At 36.8% G+C, this 24,777-nt stretch overlaps 1 protein-coding gene across 5 annotated transcripts in view; it reads left to right on the top strand.

The window, feature by feature from the left end:
* The window catches only part of UIMC1 (ubiquitin interaction motif containing 1), a 119,008-nt gene that overhangs the window by 3,883 nt on the left and 90,348 nt on the right, over positions 1–24,777 (top strand). For 4 of the 5 annotated variants that reach the window (XM_047827441.1, XM_047827605.1, XM_047827687.1 and 1 more), the window contains exon 2: positions 3,319–3,471. In XM_047827441.1, the coding sequence (XP_047683397.1) occupies positions 3,325–3,471 (147 nt within the window). In that variant the 5' untranslated portion in view covers positions 3,319–3,324. Of the gene's footprint in view, positions 1–3,318; positions 3,472–24,777 lie in introns of those variants that run through there. The other variant, XM_047827527.1, reaches the window with a different exon arrangement.

Consider the following 24,777-nt stretch of genomic DNA (forward strand, 5'->3'; position numbering starts at 1 on the left):
TGTCAGTTCAGAGCTTGAGCTTGTTTCAGATTCTGTGTCTCCCTCTCTCTCTGCCCCTCCCCCACTCACTCTCTCTCAAAATATGAATAAACATTAAAAAAATAAAAAATAAAATATTAAAGAGTATTACCATATGAAATCTTTTGATCTTTGAGCATGGGATGTTTTTCATTTTTTAGATCTCTCATTTCTTTAAAAAATGATGTGTAGCTTTCAGAGTATAAGTTTTGCATGTCTTCTGTCAGGTAAAGTTAGTCCTTATGATGCTATTGTAAATGGAATTGTTTTCTCAACTTTATTTTCACATTGCTCATTTTGAATGTATAGAAATAGTTTTATTTATTGATTTTGTATTCTGCAGCCTTGCCAAACTTGTGTATTCTGATGGTTTTCTTTTTTAAAAAAATTTTTAACGTTTATTTTTGAGAGAAAGAGAGCATGAGCGGGAGAGGGAGACACAGAATCTGAAGCAGGCTCCAGGCTCTGAGCTGTCAGCACAGAGCCCGACGCGGGGCTTGAACGCACGAACCGTGAGATCATGACCTGAGCCAAAGTCAGACACTTAACCGACTGAGCCACCCAGGTGCCCCACTTTTGACACTCTAAATATAATTTGTCTTGATGTGGATTCCTTTGGGTTCATCTTTTTTAGAACTCTCTGGGCTTCCTGGATCTGGATGTCTGTTTTCTTTCCCAGATTAGGGAAATTTTTATCCATTATTTCTTCAAATAATTTTCCTTCTTGTTTCTCTCCCTCTTCTGGGACCCTTGTAATGTGAATGTCAGTCTGCCTGGTTTTGTCCTTTCCATAAGTTCTTTAATGTGTCTTCACTCTATTCATCTTTTTTCTTGTGCTGCTCTAATTGAATGAGTTCCATTGGTCTGTCTTCAAGTGCAGTGATCTTTTCTTTTTCATATAGTCTGATGTTGAACCCCTCTATTGTATTTTTCAGTTATATTATTGCATTCTTCAGTAATGTGATTTCTGTTTGGTACACTCTTTTATTTTCTTTTAATTAAAATTCTCATTATGTTTATTCATTCTCCTGAGTGTAGTGCCTAATTTTTGTGACTGTTATTTTGAACTCCTTTGTCAGGTAAATGACTTATCTCTCTTTTGTTAAGGCGTTTTTCTGAATTTTATCTAATTCTTTTTGTTTGGAACATCTTCCTCTGGTTTTGTTTTGTTTTTTGTTTTTTGTTTGTTTTTGTATTTTCTTTGACTCCATGTTGATTCTGTGCATTAGATAAAATAGCAAGTTTTGAAAGAATGGCCTTATGTAGGAAATTAATCTTATTTTTCAACTTTGCCATAGCTTTTAGTTGTCTTTCAAACCTTTGTGATTATCCAAGCAGCCTAGTACATTTTTAGTGGTTCCTGGCACTTGAAGGTATGCCAAGAACTGCCAATGTCCCAAAGGGGAGGAACTCAGTCATCACCTAGGTTGAGGCTGTTTGGAAGCCAGACTCTCAGGCTGCAGCATTTAAAGTATGCAAATATATAAAGTCCTGCAGGACTGTCAGTGTAAGTAAGTCCTGGTGGCCCCCAGAAGCAGGTGATCTGGAAGTATCCCCTGGGAAGCAGCTGTAAAAATTGGAGTATCAGACAAGGGCACAAACTCCTTTCTGGGAGATACTGGCAAGCTTGAATGAGGCAGAGGGAGATGCAAAGATGGTGCCTACTGGCCTCTGCCTTTGAATATTTCAGTAGTCACCCACGTGTATGTTAAATTAGATGCCTGCGCCTCAGGCTGATGTTTTAAGATAAACAAATAAGTCTCTCTCACAGAAAGTCTTGGTGCTTTTCAGTTGGCTGCCTTTGTGTTGAGCCCTGGGGTGGGTGAGTTGGTATGTGTCAGCTTTTTGAGAACTGCTTTTCAATTCATTTTGGTTTTGGGAGTCTTAATGGATGCAAGCTTGTTGGCTTTCAGAGCTAGATGTTTAGGGGGCTTATCTCTCAGTTGCAGGTCTGAAAAGTTGTGATGCCAGATATGCGATTCAAACTGATCTCTCCTCAGGGAGAAGCTCCTGGGTTGACTCCCCCCCCCCCCCCCCCCCCCCCACTGTGGGTTGTTGTGCCTAGGGTGGGGATTATGATGAGATTTCTCTTAACTTTGCTTTGATGTGGTTTCCCTCTCATTTGTCTTATGTGAATGGGTTGCTCTGCGAGGTTTTAAGTTTATTTCAAAATAATTTGTTCCATATATATTTGTAGACTTGGTGTGTCTATAGGAGGAGGTTAAATCAAGATTTTTACTATGTCATCTTGAACTGGACCCTCCTTTCAAAATATTTTTAAGTTTTCATTTGTAAGTCTTGCCTTATTTTGTTACATTTATTCCTACGAATTTCATTATTTTTGATGTTATTAGAAATGGAATTTTTAAAATTCAATTTTTGGATTTTTATTGCTAGTGGATAACACTACAATTGATTTTTGTATGTTGACTGTATGCTGCAGTCTTTTCTGAACTTCTTTATTGGTTATAATAGTTTTTCAGTGGAGTTCTTAATTTTTTTGTTTTTTTAAATACAAGACCATGTCATCTGCAGATAGTGATAGTTTTCCTTCTTCCTTTCCAATTTGGATGTCTTTTTTTTTTTTTTTTTTAATGTTTATTTATTTATTTTTGAGAGAGAATGGGCAAGCAAGGGAAGGACAGAGAGCGAGGGAGACAGAATCCCAAGTAGGCTCTGTGCTGTCAGCACAGAGCCTGATATGGGGCTCAAACTCATGAACCATGAGATCATGACCTGAGCTGAAACCAAAAGTTGGACACTTAAGCGACTGAGCCATCCAGGCGCCCCAGTTTGGATATCTTTTATTTCTTCTTGCGTAGATGACCTGCCTTGAACCTCCAGGATAATGTTCATTAGAAATGATGAAAGCAGACATCCTTGTCTTGTTCTGTCTTAAGGAGAAAGCATTCAGTCTTTTATGTTTAAGTGTCATATTAACTATGGGTTGGTTTTTTGGTTTTTGTTTTTGTTTTTTGGAGATGTTCTTTATCAAGTGGAGGCATTGCTGTTGAAAAATAGTTCCTTTAAATTATAATACATAGTCAAGAGAACCAACTATCTAAGTTAATGTTTAAATGACTGGGATAAATTATTATATTATTTTTATTGAAATGTCCCTACAGAGATGAGATATGTACATATATAGTTTTTTAATAGAAAAATTGGAATTTTAATGAGTAGTGGAAGTATTCAGAAGTTATTTTACTTCTTTTAGATGGGAACCTTTTTCTATGATTAAATTACAGATAGCATCTGGAAAAATTAAACTTTGAGTAAATTACTTACCCTGTGTTTCAGACAAGGATGCCACGGAGAAAGAAAAGGGTTAAAGAAGCCACTGAAGCACAGAACTTGGAGAAGAAAGATGCAGAAACTGCCAGTTCTGTCAATCTGAAGAGGAAACGTAGGTTTGAAGATGCATTCATTGTGATATCTGATAGTGATGGAGAGGTTAGTATTCTGAATAGTGGGGCTTTAGCTCTCAAACTAGGCCTTCTCCATGGCTTGTTTTGTGACTATACCTTAATGCCAGCTTGCTGGAATGTGCAGTCTTTTACTCAGCTTCATTTTGATTTATAAGTGTAATTAAGAATTATGAGGGGCGCCTGGGTGGCGCAGTCGGTTAAGCGTCCGACTTCAGCCAGGTCACGATCTCGCGGTCCGTGAGTTCGAGCCCCGCGTCAGGCTCTGGGCTGATGGCTCAGAGCCTGGAGCCTGTTTCCGATTCTGTGTCTCCCTCTCTCTCTGCCCCCTCCCCCGTTCATGCTCTGTCTCTCTCTGTCCCAAAAATAAATAAACGTTGAAAAAAAAATTAAAAAAAAAAAAGAATTATGTAAAAGAAAGTAATACTGTTTGGCTGAGACTGGATCATAGTTACTCATTTTTGTAATATATTGACCCAAGATGGTATTTTTTAAACTATTAGAAGAGACTAAGGCAAATGTAAATGTTAATTTTTATGTGTTTGGAAAGTGGGAGAAAGAGAATGTAAATGCTGTAAAGTCTCTAAGTGTGATAGCAATGAATCACCTGTAGCTATTTAAATTACAGTTAATTAAAATTAAATAAAAAAATCCCTTTCTCTGTTATACTGGCACATTTCAGGTGATCAAAGTCACATGAGTCTAGTGTCTGCTGTATTAGATGACACAGTTATAGAACATTTACCTCATTGTGGTAAACTTTAAAAATTTGTTTATTTATTTACTTATTTATTTAGAAGGAGAGGGAGAGAGAGCACACATATGCAGGGAAGGGCCAGAGAGAGGGAGAGAGAATCCCAAGCAGTCTATGCACTGTAGCATAGAGCCCTACATGGGGCTTGAACTCATGAACTGTGAGATCATGACCTGAGCTGAAATCAAGAGTCAGACACTTAACTGACTGAGTCACCTGGTGCCCCTCATTGTGGAAAACTTTATTGGACAGTGTTGCTTTTGGACAGTGCTGCTTTAGATCTTAACATCTCTTCTTTGTTCCTTTCCATTTGTTTATTAGAGATTTCCGTTGGTCTTTAGGTTACATAGAGGAAGGCAGTGAATTAAGTCATTGTTTTTTCTTCCAAGTTTACTTCTCTTTTTTCTTTATCTTCTAGCTCATTGGATGGTAGAACCCCTCATTTGCCTTGTTATTAAAACTCAGAATTGTATTTAACTCATTCCTCTTTCTCATATTTTATACCTAATCATTCACCACATTCTTTAGTTTTTACCTCTTAAATGACAATCTATTCTTTCTCTTTCATTTCCATTTCTTTCCTTGATCATCTGTTATTTGAGTTCTTGTTATTGAGATCATGTTGTTACTTGAGCTCTTGAGTCTGTTAAGACTCTGAACTTGATTGTCTATCTTTGGTTTTTCTCTACATTTCACTTAGTTTACTCCAACTTTTTTTTTTTTTTAATGTTTATTTATTTTTGAGAGAGAAAGACAGAGCATGAGCAGGGGAGGGGCAGAGAGAAAGGGGGACACAGAAACCAAAGCAGGCTCCAGGCTCTGAGTTGTCAGCAGAGAGCCTGATATGGAGCTCGAACCCACAAATTCTGAGATCATGACCCAAGCTGAAGTCGGGTACTTAACCGATTGAGCCACCCAGGTGTCCCTACTCCAACTTTCTTTTAAGAATTCTGATTTTAGATTGTTGTATTCACTTACTTAAAAAATCTTTGATTCTCTAGTCCCTACAAGATCAGTTTAGAATTTTAATATAGTATACTTCATTACAACTGTCACAGTTTGTTCTCATTTGTATTCTTATCAGTAGTGCATTAGTTGCCTTGTTCCTTTTGAAGGGTGTGACCACATTTTTTATTTTTCCCAATTTCATAATGAAAAAGTTGTGTATTTTTTAGATTTTTTTTTTTTTTCAACGTTTATTTATTTTTGGGACAGAGAGAGACAGAGCATGAACGGGGGAGGGGCAGAGAGAGAGGGAGACACAGAATCGGAAACAGGCTCCAGGCTCCGAGCCATCAGCCCAGAGCCCGACGCGGGGCTCGAACTCACGGACCGCGAGATCGTGACCTGGCTGAAGTCGGACGCTTAACCGACTGCGCCACCCAGGCGCCCCAAAAGTTGTGTATTTTTTAATAGTTAGGAAAATTGAACATGTTTTCACATCTCTGTTGGGTATTTGTTTATTTTTTTGAATTTCCTTATAGTCTAGTTTTTAATTAGGATTTTGGCTAAATAGTTTTTAAAAAGGTATGAAAGAAAAAAAAAATAAAAAGGTATGAAAGTATAAAGAAGAAAACAAGGGGTGCCTGGGTGGCTCAGTCGGTTAAGCATCTGACTCTTGATTTTGGCTCAGGTTGTGATCTCTTGGTTCATGAGTTTGAGCCCTATGTCAGGTTCTGTGCTGACAGTGCAGAACCTGCTTAAGATTCTCTTTCTCTCCCTTTCTCTCTGCCCCTCCCCTGCTCGTGTTCTCTTTCTCTGTCAAAAGAAATAAATACAATTAAAAAAAAAAAGGAGAAAATAAAAGAATCCATCAATTCTACCATTTGAATAACTTGTGTTAATATTAACAAAAATAACTATACACATACACACACACAGATATGTTAAAACATTTTATACATACATGTTAAAACAGATAAAAACAGTTCAAAACTATTTGAAAACAGAATAGTATGGAAAGCTATATAGTGAAGATGTACACCTCAGTCAGTGTACATTTAAATAAAGGTAATAATTTTTTCTCTATTCTTCCAGAAAAGTTTTTTTTATGAATATGCTATAAATAAAATCTTTTACGGGAAAGGAATCATGCTACATAGGCTGTTTTGCTTTTTAATTTAATATTTATTGCAGATCTTTTTATAACAACAGATACAGATCTAACTCATGAATTTTTTTTTAAGTTGTCAAATATGCCGCACAGGAGAGTCCATAAAATGCAAATCATAATTTTTTTATTTATTTTTTTTCTTAAATCCCCATCACCTATTTCACCCATTCTCCCCTCACCTCCCCTCTGATAACCATCAGTTTGTTCTCTATAGTTAAGAGTCTGTTCTTGGTTTGTTTCTCTTTTTCCTTTGCTCATTTGTTTTGTTTCTTAAATTCCACATGAGTGAAGTCATAAGGTATTTATTTCACTTAGCTCCATCCAAGTCATTGCAAATGGCAAGGTTTCATTCTTTTTTATGGCTAAATAATATTCCTTGCAAATGGCAAGGTTTCATTCTTTTTTATGCCTAAATAATATTCCGTTATCAGTATGTATACATATATATACATACATATATGCCACATCTTCTTTAACCATTTATCTGTTGCTGAACACTTGGGCCGATTCCATATCTTGGCTATTGTAAATAATGCTGCTATAAACATAGGGGTGCAGGTATCTCTTTGAATTAGTGTTTTTGTATTTTTTGGGTAGATATCCAGTAGTACAATTACTGGATTATAGGGTAGTTCTATTTTTAAATTTTTGAGGAAATTGCATACTGTTTTCTGCAGCATCTGCACCAGTTTGTATTCCCACCAACAGTGCATAGAGGGTTCTTTTTTTTCCATATCCTTGTCAATGCTTGTTTCTTGTGTTTTTGATTTTAGCTATTCTGATAGGTGTGAGGTGATATCTCATTGTAGTTTTGATTTGTATTTCCCTGATGATAAGTGATACTTAGTATCTTTTCATGTGTCTGTTGGCCCTCTGGATGTCTTCTTAGAGAAGTGTCTGTTCATGTGTTCTGTCCATTTTTTTTTTTATTTGATTTTTTTTGGGGGGGGGGTATTGAGTTGTATTAGTTCTTTATATTTTTAGATACTAATCCTTTATCTGATATGTCATTTGCAAATATCTTCTCCCATTCTGTAGGTTGCCTTTTAGTTTTGTTGTTTCCTCTGCTATGCAGAAACTTTTTATTTTGATGGAGTCCCAATAGTTTATTTTTGCTTTTATTTCCCTTGCCTCAGGAGGCATATCTAGAATACTGTTGCTATGGCCAGTGTGAGAGAGATTACTGCCTGTGGTCTCTTCCATGATTTTTATGGTATCAAGTTTCATCTTTAGGTCTTTAATCCATTTTGAATTTATTTTTGTGTATGCTGTAAGAAAGTGGTCCACTTTGATTCTTTTGCATGTAGCTGACAAGTTTTTCCAGCACCATTTGTTGAAGAGACTTTTTCCCATTGAATATTCTTTTCTGCTTTGTTGAAGATTAATTGATCATATATTTATGGGTTTATTTCTGGGTTTTCTGTTCTGTTCCATTGATCTATATGAATATTTTTGTGCCAGTACCATACTGTTTTGATTACTATGGCTATGTAATATAACTTGAAGTCTAGAATTGTGATACTTCTTTTTTTGTTTTTTTTTTTAATCCAAGTTAGTTAACATATGGTGTAATAATGATTTCAGGAGTAGAATTTAGTGATTCATCACTTACATACAGTACTCAGTGCTCATCCCAACAAGTGCCCTCCTTGATGCTCATCACCCACGTAACCCATCTCCTCACCCACCTCCCCTCCAGCAACCCTCAGTTTGTTCTCTGTATTTAGAGTCTCTTATGGTTTGCCTTCCTCTCTATTTTATCTTATTTTCCTTTCCTTTCCCCTCTGTTCATCTGTTGTGTTTCTTAAATTCCACATGTGAGTGAAATCATATGATATTTATCTTCTTTTGAGTGACTCATTTCACTTAGCATAATACACTCTTAATTCCATCCATGTGGTTGCAAATGGCAAGATTTCATTCTTTTTGATCACCGAGTAATATTCCATTGTGTGTGTGTTTTTGTGTGTGTGTGTGTGTGTGTGTGTGTGTGTGTGTGTGTGTGTGTGTGTGTATACACCACATACTCTTTTTTTCTTAAATTTTTTTTTTTGCGGTTTATTCATTTTTGAGAGACAGAGCATGAGTGGGGGATGGGCAGAGTGAGAAGGAGACACAGAATCTGAAGCAGGCTCCAGGCTCTGAGCTGTTAGCACAGAGCCCAACATGTGGCTTGAACTCAAAAACTGTGAGACCATGACCTGAGCTGAGCCCCATGCTTAACCTACTGAGCCACCCGGGTGCCCCATACCACATCCTCTTATCCATTCGTCAGTCGATGGACATTTGGGCTCTTTCCATAATTTGGCTATTGTTGATAGTACTGCTGTAAACAATGGTGTGCATGTGCTCTTTTGAGTGGGCATTTTTATATCGTTTGGATAAATACTTAGTAGTGCATTCGCTGGGTTATAGGGTAATTCTATTTTTAACTTTTTGAGGAACCTCCATAGTGTTTTCCAGCGTAGCTGTACCAGTTTGCATTCCCACCAGCAGTGCAAAAGGGTTCCTCTTTCTCCACATCCTCGCCAACATCTGTTGCCTGAGTTGTTGATTTCAGCCATTCTGACAAGTGTGAGGTGGTATCTCATTGTGGTTTTGATTTGTATTTCCCTGATGATGAGTGATGTTGAGCATCTTTTGATGTATCTTTGAGCCACCTGGATGTCTTCTTTGGAATAGTGTCTGTTTATGTCTTTTGCCTACTTCTTCACTGGATTATTTCTTTTTTGGGTGTTGAGTTTGTTAAGTTCTTTATAGATTTTGAATTTTTTTTTTCAAGATTGCTTTGGCTATTCGGGGTCTTTTGTGGTTGCATACAAATTTTAGGATTGTTTGTTCTAGTTCTGTGAAAAATGCTCTTGGTATTTTGATGGGGATTGCATTAAACATGTAGATTGCTTTGGGTAGTAGAGCCATTTTAACAATATTTGTTCTTCTAACCCATGAGCATGGAATGTCTTTCCATTTTTTGTGTTGTCTTTAATTTCTTTCATCAGTGTTTTATGGTTTTCAGAGTATAGCTCTTTCACCTCTTTGATTAAGTTTATTTCTAGATGTTTTATTGTTTTTGGTGCACTTGTGAATGAGTTGTTTTCTTAATTTTACTTTCTCCTGCTTCATTATTAGTGTATGGGAATGCAACAGATTTCTATACGTTGATTTTGTATCTTGTGACTTTACTGAATTCATTTATCCGTTCTAGTTGTTTTTTGATGAAGTCTTAAGTGTTTTCAATATGTAGCATCATGTTTTTTGCAAATAGTGAAAATTTTAATTCTTCCTTACTGATTTAGGTACCTTTTATTTCTTTTTGTTCTCTGATTGCTGTGGCTAGCACTTTCAGTATTATGTTGAATAAAAGTTGTGAGTGTGGACATCTTTGTCTTGTTCCTGACGTTAGGGGAAAGCTCTCAGTGTTTCTCCGTTGAGAAGAGAATAATGTTAGCTGTGGGATTTTCAGATAAGCCCTTTATTATGTTGAGATGTGTTCCCTCTAGACCTACTTTGTTGAGGGTTTTCATCATGAGTGGATGTTGTACTTCGTCAAATGCTTTTTCTGTATCTATAGAAATAATCATACGGGTTTTACATTTACATAAAATACAAAATCATACTTTAAAAAAATAATTCGGCTATCTGTATTCACTGCCTTAGAAGCCCTCTTGACTTAGTGTGACCCTCATCAGTTGCATCCCTTTCCACCCATCTAGAGGTAAGCACTGTATTTGTTTTACATTTCCATGATTTTCTGTACAGTTCTACCACATATATGTGTATTTCATTTTTTCACCCCCCATTTATGTGTATTTCAAAACAGTACATATATACTAAAAAGCAGTCTTAATGGTTACATGCTTTAACCAACATTTTTCAGTAATCATTTCTCCAAAAATTTGAAGTTTTACCTTAAAAAAATTTTGAGAGAGAGAGAGAGAGAGAGTGCATGTTGGGGAGGGGTGGAGAGAGACAGAGACACAGAATCCGAAGCAGGCTCCAGGCTCTGAGCTGTCAGCACAGAGCCCCTTGTGGGGCTTGAACTAATGAGCCATGAGATCATGCATGACCCAAGCCGAAGTTGGACGCTTAAGTGATGAGCCCCTGAGCCCCTGTAGTTTTACCTTTATTGTAAACTAAAATCTTGTCAATAAATGGACTTGTTTATGGATTTTCTATTTTGTTCCATTAGTCCATTACAGACTTTTGAAATAGTTGTTGTGTTGATTATCTTGGGTTTTACAGGTAGGCACTTATACCTGCTAATAATGGATCATTTTCTCTTTTCCTTTCTAGTATTTATACCTTTTTTTGTTGTTTGTTTCATTACATTGATTATAGCTTCTAGAATAATGTTGATTGATTTCAGTGATAGAGTACATCTTTGTCTTGACTTGAATTTAATTGTAGAAGTATTCAGATATTTTGTTTCATATTTGTATTTTTTATTATGTTACAGAAATATTAATTGCTTATTTAATATTAGTGTTTTTAGGAATGGGTATTTAATCAAATGCTGCTTCATTTTTTAACAAGATGATGGTATAGTTTTTCTCCTTTAATCAGTTAGTTTTATATAGTACATTAATATTATTTTCTAATTTTGGCACATCTTGCAATCTGTAGTAAATCTTACTTGGTCACTATATATTACGCTAACATAATACTGTATTTGCTTTCTTAATATGTTAGGATTTTTGCATCTGTATTCCTAGTGGCATTGGTTTTTGTATAATTGTCCTTTTTTTGTACCTTCTGAATTAGATTTTAGTATCAAGTTTAAGCTATCACACTTTTTCACCTTCTGTTGTCCTGCCACAGTTTATATAGTAAAGGAATCATCTTTTTTTTTTAAAGTTTATTTTTAAGAGAGAGAGAATGTGAGGGTATGAGCAGGGGAGGGGCAGAGAGAGAGGGAGACAGATCTTTTACCTGTTTTTGAATTGGGTTGGTTGTTTTCTCACTGTTGAGTTTTGAAAGTTCTTTATATACTCTAGCTAAAAGTCCTTTATTAGGTACTTGCTTTTCAAATATTTTCTCTAAGTTCATGGCTTGTCTTTTCATTCTCTTATCAATATTTTGAATGCTAGAAGTTATTTTAATGACATCTGTTTGCCAATTTGTTTTTTATGGATTGTGCTTTTGGTGGCATATCTAAGAAATTGCTTAACCCAACAAACTTCAAGCTGTATTACAAAGCTGTAATCATCAAGACAGTATGGTACTGGCACAAAAACAGACACATAGATCAATGGAACAGAATAGAGAACCCGCAGACGTATGGCCAACTAATCTTTGACAAAGCAGGAAAGAATATCTGATGGAATAAAGACAGTCTCTTCAGGAAATGGTGTTGGGAAAACTGGACAGCGACATGCAGAAGAATGAACCAGACCACTTTCTTACATCATACATAAAAATAAACTCAAAATGGATGAAAGACCACAATGTAAGACAGGAAGCCATTGAAAAAATCCTAGAGTAGAAAACAGGTAACAACTTCTGTGACCTCAGCTGTAGCAACTTCTTACTTGATGGTCTCCAGAGGCAAGGGGAATGAAAAATGAACTATTGGGACCTTATCAAAATAAAAAGCTTCTGCACAGCAAAGGAAACAATCAACAAAACTAAAAAGCAAATGATAGTTGGGAGAAGATATTTGCCAATGACATATTAGATAAAGAGTATCCAAAATCTATAAAGAATTTATCAAATGCAACACCCAAAAACAAATAATCCAGTGAAGAAATGGGCAGAAGACAGGAGTAGACACTTTTCCAAAGAAGACATCCAGATGGCCAACTGACACATGCAAAAATGCTTAACATCACTCAACATCAGAGAAATACAAACCAAACCACAATGAGATACCACCTCACACCAGTAAGAATGGCTAACATTAACAACTCAGGCAACAACAGATGTTGGCGAGGATGCAGAGAAAGAGGATCTCTTTTACACTGTTGGTGAGAATGCAAACTGGTGTAGCCACTCTGGAAGACAGTATGGAGGTTCCTCAAAAAGTTAAAAATAGGGGGCGCCTGGGTGGCGCAGTCGGTTAGGCGTCCGACTTCAGCCAGGTCACGATCTCGCGGTCCGTGAGTTCGAGCCCCGCGTCGGGCTCTGGGCTGGTGGCTCAGAGCCTGGAGCCTGTTTCCGATTCTGTGTCTCCCTCTCTCTCTGCCCCTCCCCCATTCATGCTCTGTCTCTCTCTGTCCCAAAAATAAATAAACGTTGAAAAAAAAAATTTAAAAAAAAAAAAAAAAGTTAAAAATAGAATTACCCTATGACCCAGCAATTGCACTACTAGTTATTTATCCAAGGGATACAGGTATGTATGCTGTTTCGAAGGGACACATGCATCCCCATGTTTATAGCACCACTACCAACAATAGCCAAAGTATGGAAAGAGCCCAAATGTCCATCAATGGATGAATGGATAAAGAAGATGTGGTATATATAGATAATGGAATATTACTTGGCAATTAAGAAGAATGAAATCTTGCCATTTGGAACTATGTGGATGGAACTAGAGAGTATTATGCTAAGCAAAATTAGAGAAAGACAAAAATCATATGATTTCACTTATATGTGGAATTTAAGATACAAAACAGATGAACATAAGGGAAGAGAAACAAAAATAATATATAAACAGGGAGGGGGAGAAAACAGAAGAGACTCATAAATATGGAGAACAAACAGGGTTACTGGAGGGGTTATGGGAAGGGGGATAGGCTAAATGGATAAGGGACATTAAGGAATCTACTCTTGAAATCATTGTTTCACTATATGCTAACTAACTTGGATGTAAATTTAAAAAAAAAAAAAAAAACTTACAGTGCCAAGGGGGGAAAAAATAAAAGAAATTGCTTAACCCAAGTTCACAAGGATTGTCTCTTGTGATTTATTTTAGAAATATTATGTTAGGTGCTACATTTAAATCTATGATCTATTTTGAGTTAGTTTTTATATAGTGTAGTATAGCTCCATGTTCATTTTTTTGCACATCATACCCAATTTTTTTTTTAACATTTATTCATTTTTGAGAGCAAGAGAGACAGCATGAGTGGGGGAGGGGCAGAGAGAGAGGGACACACAGAATCAGTGGTAGGCTCCAGGCTCTGAGCTGTTGGCTCAGAGCCTGACACGGGGCTCAAACTCACGGACCGCGAGATGAGACTGGAGCCGAAGTCAGACGCTCAACCGACTGAGCCACCCAGGCGCCCCAACATCATACCCAATTTTTTGAGCACTGTAGGTTGGAAAGGCTTTTCTTTCTTCACTGTACCATTGCACCTGTGTTAAAAATCAGTCATGTTTATTTATGTGAATTTAATTCTAGACTTTATTCCACTGATCTTTTTGTCTGTCTTAACTCAGTTTATAATGCTGCTTTGATAATTATAGTTTGTTTGTTTGTTTGTTTGTTTATTTATTTATTTATTTTAGAAAGCACACAAACAGGGGAGAGGGACAGGGGGGGAAAGAGAAAGAATCTTAAGTAGACTCCACACTCAACATGGAGCCTGATGTGGGGCTCGATCCCATGACCCTGGGATCATGAGCTGAGCCCATATCAAGAATTAGATGCTCAGCCAAGTGACCCAGCCAGGTCCCCTCCCCCTTTTTAAGTTTGTTTGTTTTCTTTTGAGAGAGAGAGTATGAGTGGGGGAGGGGCAGAGGGAGAGAGAGAATCTTAAGCAGGCTCCATGCCCAGCACAGAGCCTGACATAGGGCTTGATCTCATGACTGTGAGATCATGACTTGAGCCCAAAGGTGAGACGTTTTAACCGAGTGAGCTACCCGGTACCCCTGATTACTATAGGTTTTTGAAATAAAACTGTCAGTCTTCTTTGATCTTTGTTAGAGGTTTTTGGCTATTCTAGTTCCTTTGTATTTCTACATGAATTTTGAAATCAGTTTGCCAGTTCTACAGAAATTTTGTTAGTTATTTGATTGGAATGATGTTGAATTTATAGATCGATTTGAGAGAGAATTAATAATATGGAGACTTCTGGCCAATGAGTAAGGTATATTTTTCTATTTCTTTAAGGTTGTCTCTAACATCTCATGGCAGTATTTTGTAGTTTTCAACATACAGATCTTTCACATCTTTTGTCAGATTTAACCCTAGGTATTTGATGTTTTTTGATGCTTTTGTAAATGGAATTCTTTTAACATTTCAGGTTTTTTTTTTTTTGGTAGAATATGCATAGAAATGATTTTTGTATTTTTTCTTGCATTTTGCAACCTTGGAAACTTATTCTAGTATATTTTTATAGATTCCATCAAATTTTCTACATGGCCATGTTTATTTATTAATGTTTATTAATAAAGACTGTTTTGCTTTTTTCTTTGCAATCTGGATTCCTTATATTTCTTTTTGTTGTTTGATTTCCCAGACTGGAACTTCTCGTATAATGTTGAATAGAAAATGCCAAGAATAGACCTCTTGGTCTTGTTCTTGATCTTAGGAGGAATGCATGTAGTCTTCCATTATTATGATGTTAACTGTAGGTTTTCCATAGACACCTTTTATCGGGTTCTCGGTTTTTTTTTTAAAAAAAGTTTATTTTTTTAGTAATCTCTGTATCCAATGTGGGGCTCAAACTCACAACCTTGAGATTAAGAGTCACATGTTCTTCCAACTGAGATGGTCACATGCTCCGAAGAAGTTCTCTTTTGTTTCTAGTTTACTAGTGGAGAGTTTTGATCAGGAATGAATATTAGATTTTGTGAAATGCTTTTTCTGTATGGATTGAGATGAACTTATAATAATCCTTTTTAAATTCGTTTTAATATTGTGAATCACATTGATCTTTGAATGTTAAAGAAATTCAGCATTCTTGGGACAAACTCCAATTGCTCATGATGTATTATCCTTTCATAATGTTGGATTTGATTTGATAAAATTTTAATTGGGATTTTTGCACCTCTGTTTATGAGGGTTATTAGTTTGTAGTTTTCTCGTAATATCTGTGTTTGGTTTTGATGTTGGGTGATTTGGGCTTTATTGAATGAGTTGGAAAATATATCATCTTCAGTTTTCTGGGATAGTTTCAGTAGAATTGGTATTATTTCTAACTTAAGTGTTTGATAGAATTTACCAGTAAAGTCATTGGGGCTTGAAGTTTTGTTTGTGGGAAGTATTTTAACTGCAATTTTGATTTCATTATTACATATAAGGCTATTCAGGTTAAGTCTTTATTTTTTTAAGTTAACTCTTGTTTTTTTAATTTTATTTTTTATTTTTTAAAATTTGCATCCAGATTGGTTAGTATATAGAGCAACAATGATTTCAGGAGTAGATTCCTTAGTGCCCCTTACCCATTTAGCCCATCCCCCCTCCCACAACCCCTCCAGTAACCCTCAGTTTGTTCTCCATATTTATGAGTCTCTTCTGTTTTGTCCCCCTCCCTGTTTTTATATTATTTTTGTTTCCCTTCCCTTATGTTCATCTGTTTTGTCTCTTAAAGTCCTCATATGAGTGAAGTCATACGATTTTTGTCCTTCTCTAATTTCACTTAGCATAATACCCTCCAGTTCCATCCACGTAGTTGCAGATGGCAAGATTTCATTCTTTTTGATTACCGAGTAATACTCCATTGTATATACCACATCTTCTTTATCCATTCATCCATTGATGGACATTTGGGGTCTTACCATACTTTGGCTATTGTTGATAGTGCTGCTATAAACATGGGGGTGCATGTGTCCCTTCAAAACAGAACACCCGTATCCCTTGGATAAATGTCTAGTAGTGCAATTGCTGGGTCGTAGGGTAGTTCTATTTTTGGTTTTTTGAGGAACCTCCATACCATTTTCCAGAGTGGCTGTACCAGCTTGCATTCCCATTAAGTTAACTCTTTCTTGAGTGAGCTTTGATTGTGTCTTTCAGGGAATTTGTCCATTCCAACTACATTGCTAATGTAAAGTTGTTTTTAATATTAACTTTACCCTTTTTAAAATCTGTAGATGTATAATGATAACACCTCTCTGGTTTCTGATATAATTTCTTTAATCCTAATCAGTCCAGTTTTATTGCTTTCTGTTCATTGATTTTTCTGCATTGTTTGTCTGTTTTCTCTTTCATTGATCTCTTTTTTTTCTAACTTTTTTAACGTTTATTTATTGAGAGACAGACATAGCACGTGAGCAGGGGAGGGGTAGAGAGAGGGGGAGACACAGAATCTGAAGTAGGCTCCAGGCTTTGAGCTGTTAGCACAGAGCCCAACGCGGAGCTTGAACTCACGAACCGTGAGAGAATGTCCTGAGCTGAAGTCAGTTGCCTAACCAACTGAACCACCCAGGCGCCCTCTTTCATTGATTTCTACTTTGGTATTTTTATTTTTTTGAAAAAAAATTTTTAAATGTTTATTTATTTTTGAGAGAGAAAAGGAGGGGCAGAGAGAAAGGGAGACACAGAATCTGAAGCAGGATCTAGGCTCTGAACTATCAGCACAGAGCCCGACGCAGGGCTGGTACCCATGAACTGTGAGATCATGACCTGAGCCAAAGTCAGATGCTTAACCGACTGAGCTACCCAGATAGCCCTGGTTTTTATTATTTCCTTTCTTCTGCTTACTTTAATTCCTTCTGTTTTGTTTTTTGTTTTTATTTTAGTGCACAAGTAGAGGAGAATAGCAGAGGGAGAGACAGAGAATCTTTTTTTTTTTTTTTTTAAGTTTATTTATTATTTATAGTTTGAAAGAGAGAGTGAATGATCGGGGCTGAGGCAGAGAGGGAGGGAGGGAGAGAGCATTCCGAAGCGGGCTCCCCACTGTCAGCATGGAGATGGACTCAGGGCTTGAACTCATGAATCGTGAGATCATGAACTGAGTCAAAATCAGGAGTCAGATGCTTAACTGATGGAGCTACCCAGACACTCTTAGAGAATCTTAAGCAGGCTCCATGCTCAGTGTGGAGTCCGTTGTGGGGCTTAATCACCCACAACCCTGGGATCATAACCTGAGCTGAAATCAAGAGTTGGTTGCTCAATTGACTGAGCCACCCAGGTGCCCCTAATTTTATTTTCTTAATGTGGAAGGAAGTTAAGGTCATTGATTGGAGACATTTATTTCTTTTGAGAATGAGAGAGCAAGTGGGGGAGGGGGAGAGCAAGAGGGAGAGAGAGAATCTTAAGCATGCTCCATGCCCAGCACCCCAGCACGGAGCCAGACATGGGGCTAGATCTCACTGGGGCTAGATCTTAGTCCTGAGATCATGAGTCTGTGTTGAAATCAAGAGTCAGATGCTTAACTGACTGAGCCATCCTGATGTCCCGACATTTATTCTTTTTGATATTGGTGTTTAATGCTATAATTTCCCATTAAAGCATGCTGCAGATTCTTACATGTTGTGTTTTCATTTTTATTCAATTCAAAATACTTTATAATTTCCCTTTGTGTTTTTGGTTTTTTTTTTTTGTTTGTTTTAGATTTATGGGTTATTTAGAAGTGTATTATTTATTTTCTAAATACTTGGGAGTGTTTCTAGAGATTTTTTGTTACTGATTGTTTTTTTTTTTTTTAATTTTTTTTTTTCAACGTTTATTTATTTTTGGGACAGAGAGAGACAGAGCATGAACGGGGGAGGGGCAGAGAGAGAGGGAGACACAGAATCGGAAACAGGCTCCAGGCTCCGAGCCATCAGCCCAGAGCCTGACGCGGGGCTCGAACTGACGGAGCGCGAGATCGTGACCTGGCTGAAGTCGGACGCTTAACTGACTGCGCCACCCAGGCGCCCCTGATTTTTTTTTTAAGTTTTTATTTTGTTTTTTTATTTTGAGAGACATAGAGAACATGAGTGGGGGGAGGGGCAGAGAGAGAGGGAGAAAGAGAATCCCAAACAGGCTCCGTGCCGTTAGCGTGGAGTCCCATGTGGGGTTCAGTCTCATGAACTGTGAGATCATGACCTGAGCTGAAATCGAGTTGGACACTTAACTGAGCCACCTAGGTGCCCCTTGTTACTGATTTCTAATTTAATTCCTTTGGCCGTATGTACTTTATATGAGTTGAATCTTTTACAAATTGATTGAACTTTGTTTTGTGGCCCAGAAAATCACTTATCTTGGTAAATATTTCATGTGTACTTGAGAAGAATGTGTTTTTTGTGTTTTTTTTGCCTATAATTATCAATATAATCAAGTTGGTTGATATTGTTGTCAAATCTATATCCTTATTTATTTTCTGCAAATATTATAACTATTTTGACAGAGTTACTAAATAAAGGCTGTGTGTGTAATTGTGGATTTGTCTGTCTCTTCTCAGTATTGTCAGTTTTTGTTTCATATATTTTGAAGTTTTATTATTTATGTAAACTTAAGAATTTTATCTCTTCTTGATAATTGATCCCTTTATCATTATGAGATTATCTTTTTTATCGCTGGTGATATCCTTTGTTCTGACATCCACTTATTATGACATATATATAGCTATCCAGTCTTCTCTTTTTTTTTTATTGATAGGAAAATTCTTTAATCAAAACAAGCTTATATGTTAATATTTATGGCTTAATTAGAATAAATCTGTCCAAATTAAAATTGTATTAAGGACCAAATACAGAATGACTCGTTTGTGTTATGTAATAGAATTCCCTCAAAACAATGGGTCCTATTTCCTTTTTAAGATCTATGAAAAGCAAAACATCCAATTTTTGAAATGTTAATTTTTCATCTACAGATGAATATAATTAACCATGAGGTTAAAACATAATATATGTCACATGCGAATACTATTTTTTGGTGGAACTTACAAATCGTAGACCTAAAATTGTAACTATCTTGTCTTAATTTCCCCCCATTTACTTAGTTTTCAAACATGAGAAGTGTCTTTGAGCTATTGAAAATTACTCAATGAACTAATATTCAAAACAATATTTTTGGTATGCTGTCCTTTAGCTATATACCCATAAATGTTGTATGTTAACATTGGGTTTAATATAGAGACTGTCAAAGTGCCAGTACTTTTTACTTTTTCTGCTGCTTTGAAGAAATGAATGTGTACATTCTTTGCAATCCTGTCACATAAATGATACAGAAATGAGAATAAAGTTTCCTTTTAATATAGCCGTGTTTTCCAATAGTGAATTTTTTTCAAAAATTTTTTTTTGTTTTTTTAATGTTTGTTTATTTTTGAGAGACAGAGAGAGACAGAGCACAAACAGGGGAGGGACAGAGAGAAGGGAGACACAGAATAGGAAGCTTGCTCCAGGCTCTGAGCTGTCTGCACAGAGCCCAATGCACAGGGCCCAAACACATGAATTGTGAGATAATGACCTGAGCCGAAGTCGGACGCTTAACCAACTGAGCCACCCAGGCGTCCCTCAATTTTTTAAAATGCTTTTATTTATTTTTGAGAGAGAGAGAGACAGAGAGACAGAGTGTCATTGAGGGAGGGACAGAGAGAGAGGGAGACACAGAATCTGAAGCAGGCTCCAGGCTCTGAGCTGTCAGCACAGAGCCTGATGTGGGGCTTAAACCTGCTAACTGCGAGATCATGACCTTTGCCAAAGACCAAAAGCTTAACCGACTGAGCCACTCAGGTGACCTTCAAATAGGTTACTTTTTTAATGTGGTATTTACTTAAATTTAGTATATAAGCATCAGAGATTGATTTTTTTCTCCCTAAATAAGAAAATACAACTTCTATGACTTCCTTAATGAGTTTGACTTTAAAAGAAAACTTAGGAAGTTGAGATATTACTTAAAAACAAACTTGTTTTTTTTTTTTTTTTTTTTTTTTTTTTTTTCTGAAATTTATTGACAAATTGGTTTCCATACAACACCCAGTGCTCATCCCAAAAGGTGCCCTCCTCAATACCCATCACCCACCCTCTCCTCCCTCCCACCCCCCATCAACCCTCAGTTTGTTCTCAGTTTTTAACAGTCTCTTATGCTTTGGCTCTCTCCCTTTCTAACCTCTTTTTTTTTTTTTTTTCCTTCCCCTCCCCCATGGGTTCCTGTTAAGTTTCTCAGGATCCACATAAGAGTGAGACCATATGGTATCTGTCTTTCTCTGTATGGCTTATTTCACTTAGCATCACACTCTCCAGTTCCATCCACGTTGCTACAAAAGGCCATATTTCATTTTTTCTCATTGCCATGTAATATTCCATTGTGTATATAAACCACAATTTCTTTATCCATTCATCAGTTGATGGACAAAAAACAAACTTGTTTTAAATTTTATCTACTAGTGCTTATTAGGGGTGTTAGTATTAGATGGTTCATTTCAAGAGGGTTAATAACCCTAAACCAGACTTATTCCTGTATATAATCCATTTTGTTTTGTTCAGGACAGTCCTATGATTTTACTGAATTCCCAGGCACAAAACTAAATTATCTTCAAGTTTTGTACTTTGTACAATTGTCACTTCAACTTTAGTTAAGTATCTGGTTCTGTTACAGAAAGGCATAAAGATATTGTTACAGAGAAGCAGAATAATGTAACACCATGTAGACTGGGAGATTAAAATGGACTTTTGATAAAAGGAGAGAATCAGTACTTAGGTAGATGTAGCATTTATTTTTAACTTTATTAATTTTGAGAGCAAGCGAACAGGGGAGAGGCAGAGAGTGGGAGAGAGAGAATCCCAAGCAAGCTCCACACTGTCAGCATGGAGCCAGACGTGGGGCTTGAACTCACGAACTGTGTGATGATGACTTGAGCCGAAATCCAGAGTTGGATGCTTAATCGACTGAGCCACTCAGGCGCCCCCTAGATGTAACATATTTTATCTATCATAAATTTCTTTGCCTTTTACAAAACTCATGAGTGAAAGGACAGTCTGTAAATCCAAGATTTAAAAAAACTGCACAAAATCCACGATATTTGGGGAAAAGGTTTATACAAAGTTTTTCAAGTGGAAGTTTTTTCTGTCAATTACGCAATAAAATATACACTAATTGAATATATGTCACAACCATAATTCTAAATTTATCATTTTCTAAATGGAATTTCCTCATATTTGCTGTAGGATAAGCTTTTACTATTACACAAGTACAGTGAACAATAATGTTTAGTTACTTTTAAGCAAAGTAAAGCAGTTTTCTTTCTCAAAGTGAGTTTTAAATTTTATTTTTTCAACGTTTATTTATTTTTGGGACAGAGAGAGACAGAGCATGAACGGGGGAGGGGCAGAGAGAGAGGGAGACACAGAATCGGAAACAGGCTCCAGGCTCTGAGCCATCAGCCCAGAGCCTGACGCGGGGCTCGAACTCCCGGACCGCGAGATTGTGACCTGGCTGAAGTCGGACGCTCAACCGACTGCGCCACCCAGGCGCCCCTCAAAGTGAGTTTTAAACATCAAAAGAGGCCTATAAAATTTTAAAACTTTTCAGCAGTCTCAGTATTTCAAATGAAAACCATTATAAACTTCTCAAATGATCTTTATGTTATAAATCTGTCAACCTAGTTACCTAGTGTAGAATTCTTCAGAGATTTTTCTGTGTCTTTGCTGGATGGCTTTTTGTTAGTGTCGGCCTCAGGTTTGTGTTTGCTTTCTTTGTTGTTACATTCATTGTGTTGTGGCCATTAAGCTTGCTTTTGACTTGTCTTCCATGCTGTTTTTCCCCATCCTATTATTTTAAATCTATTTGAATCTTTACATGTAAAGTACATTTCTTATAGTTAGCGTGTATAGTTGAGTCTTGCTTTATTATCCAATCTGACCATCACTGCCTTTAATTTTGTTGTGTAGACCATTCACATTTTATGTGATTATTGGTAAGGTTAGATTTGGATCTGTCATCTTGCTGTTTGTTTTCAGTTTGTTCCATCTGTTCTTTGTGTCCTTTTTTGACTTTCTGGGTTTTCTTCTGTATTAATCAAGTCTTTTTTATGATCTCATCTTCCTTTTTTGACTTACTGGTTATAACTCTTATTATTTTAATGGTTTATTTAGAGATTTTAGTATGTCTATTTTGCCTATCATAATGTAACCTCATGATGTTATACCACCTCATGTATAATGTAAGCATTTTATGATAGTTTACTTTTATTACTTTGCCCTGAACTTTATGTTATTGTTGTCATGTGTTTTTCTTGTACATATATTATAAGCCCCATAGTACATTGTTATTATTTTGCTTAAACAATCAGTTTTTGAAGCTAAGGAGAAACAATCATATATTTATCAGTGGTTTCCATTTTTGGTGCTCTTCAGTCCTTTGTATAACTTTATATCTGGTGTCATGGTATCATGGTTTTCAGTGTGATTGGGCTGCCATAGCAAAATATTATAGATTAAGTGGTTTAAAGAACATAAATTTATTTCCTCACAGTTTTGGAGACTGGAAGTCTAAAATCAAGGTGCCAACAGGGTCATTGTCTGGTGAGGACCCTCTCCTTGGTTTGTAGATGGCTACCTTTTCACTGTGTACTTATATGGCTTTTCCTCCCTGATGCACTGGTTGAAAGAGACTAAATTCTCTGGTGTCTCATTCTATAAGATCCTGTCTAAATATCAATACATTGGGGATTAGGACTTCATTGTATGAATTTTGGATGGGTGTAGGGGGAGATGTGATGACACAGTCTAGTCCATTGCAGTGTTCCTGCTGCCTCTAGGGCTTTACTATTTCTTGTGAGTAGGTCAGATGGCTGAAGTTACTGCTTCTCTTTGTACTTTCTCAAGTACTGGCTGTTTCTTCTTTGTTTCACGACAGTACTACTGACCCGGTGGTGGGGTAAGTACCCTCTTACTTGTTTCCAGACTTACTAGAAAAACCTAGTTTGAAACACAAACCATTGTGGTAGGCCTGCTACCCCACCCGTGAAGTAGTCATCTCCTATCCTCCGGGTCACCTGCCCCTCACCAACCATCCCACTTCATGACCATTCATTGACAATTTTAACAGCTACTTATTAGACTGAAGCATATGAAGTTGCAGTTTTTGTAGGTTCAACCTAAGGTATGATCTGTCCAGTATGCTGGCCTCTCAGTTCCCTGACCTTTTGGCCATCAACTCCCATGGATCATACCATGTCAGCCTTTCTCAAGTGGGGTTCGGAGAGAGAAGTAAGCCTAATGCCCAAGACATCCACTGTATGTAATGAATTAACCTCTGTCTTTTGCATCTAGAATGGTTTCAGTTATGTACCATCCTTGGGAGAAATAAGGAAACAGCCAGTTCATTTTCTGTGTTCTCTGGTTCCTCAACCCTGGTTGAACCTGTCAGTAATAATTGTGCCACTTCCAAGATCTTGTTTTCAGATCTCCCATTCTTTGGTGATCACCACCACCTATCTTTTCCAACTCACTCCCTCTAATACCCTAACTGCAATAATCCTTCAGCCACACTAGGATGTCTAATTCCAGACTATCACCTTTTCATTGTCCCATTACCCTGTCATGTCCTCACTTCTCACTAATTTAGATTTCATTGTTATCATATTAACAATTCCCTTGAATATTCTCTCAACTCACTTCTAATTTCTGTTGTACTCCCTGGCAAAACCCAATTTTGGTTAAATCCAACCCTCCATCTATTTATTTGTGTCCCTACGTAAGCAGCACAACAATGCTGACTGGGTTCACATTATATTTAAGGCCATAAACTTCAAGTGGCCCCTCAGTACTGCCTAGCAATCCACATGTTTCCACAGTCTGTTTATTCCTCTATTATCCCAGAGACTCTGTTGCTTCTCCTCTGCTGTCCTCAAACCTCCAATATTTATCCTGACTCGACTGTCACCATTCTTCTTTGTTTTGATACAACAACTTTGTCTCATAAATATGATTCATACATTATATAATTCAGTAACTTAAAGTGTAATCCAGTGGTTTTTAATATATTCATAGTTGTGCAGCTATAACCACTATCAATTTTGTAGCATTTTCAGTAACTGAAAAAGAAACCTGTTCCCATTAGCAGTCACTCTCCATTTCCCTGCCAACATCCAGCCTTAGGCAACCACTCATCTACTTCTGTCTCTATGGGTTTGCCCATTCTGGGCATGCCATATAAATGGAATCATACCATATTCGGTCTTTTGTGACTGGGTTCTGTCACTTAACATATGTTTTAAAGTTCATCCATGTCATAGCATGTGTCAGTACTTCATTCCTTTTTTTTTTTTTAATAGCAGCTACACCATTTTATACTTATATCAACAATATACTAGGATTCTAATTTCTCCACATCCTTGGCAACACTTGTTACTTTCTGTGTTTTTAAAAAAAATAATTATTATAGGGATGCCTGGCTGGTTCAGTTGGAAAAGTTGTGCAACTCTTGATCTCGGGGCTGTGAGTTCAAGCCCCATGTTGTGTGTAGAGATTACTTAAAAATAAAATCTTTACAGGAAATTATTATAACCACCTTACTGAGTGTATAGTGGTTATCACATTGTGGTTTTGATTTGCATTTTCCTAATGTCTAATGATCTAGATCATCTTTTTATATGCTTCTTGGCCATATCTAAGAAATATCTAAGTTCTTTGCCCATTTATTAGTTGCAATTGTTTGT

The sequence above is a fragment of the Prionailurus viverrinus genome, chromosome A1 (assembly GCF_022837055.1).
Source record: "Prionailurus viverrinus isolate Anna chromosome A1, UM_Priviv_1.0, whole genome shotgun sequence".
Classification (NCBI taxonomy): Eukaryota; Metazoa; Chordata; class Mammalia; order Carnivora; family Felidae; genus Prionailurus; species Prionailurus viverrinus.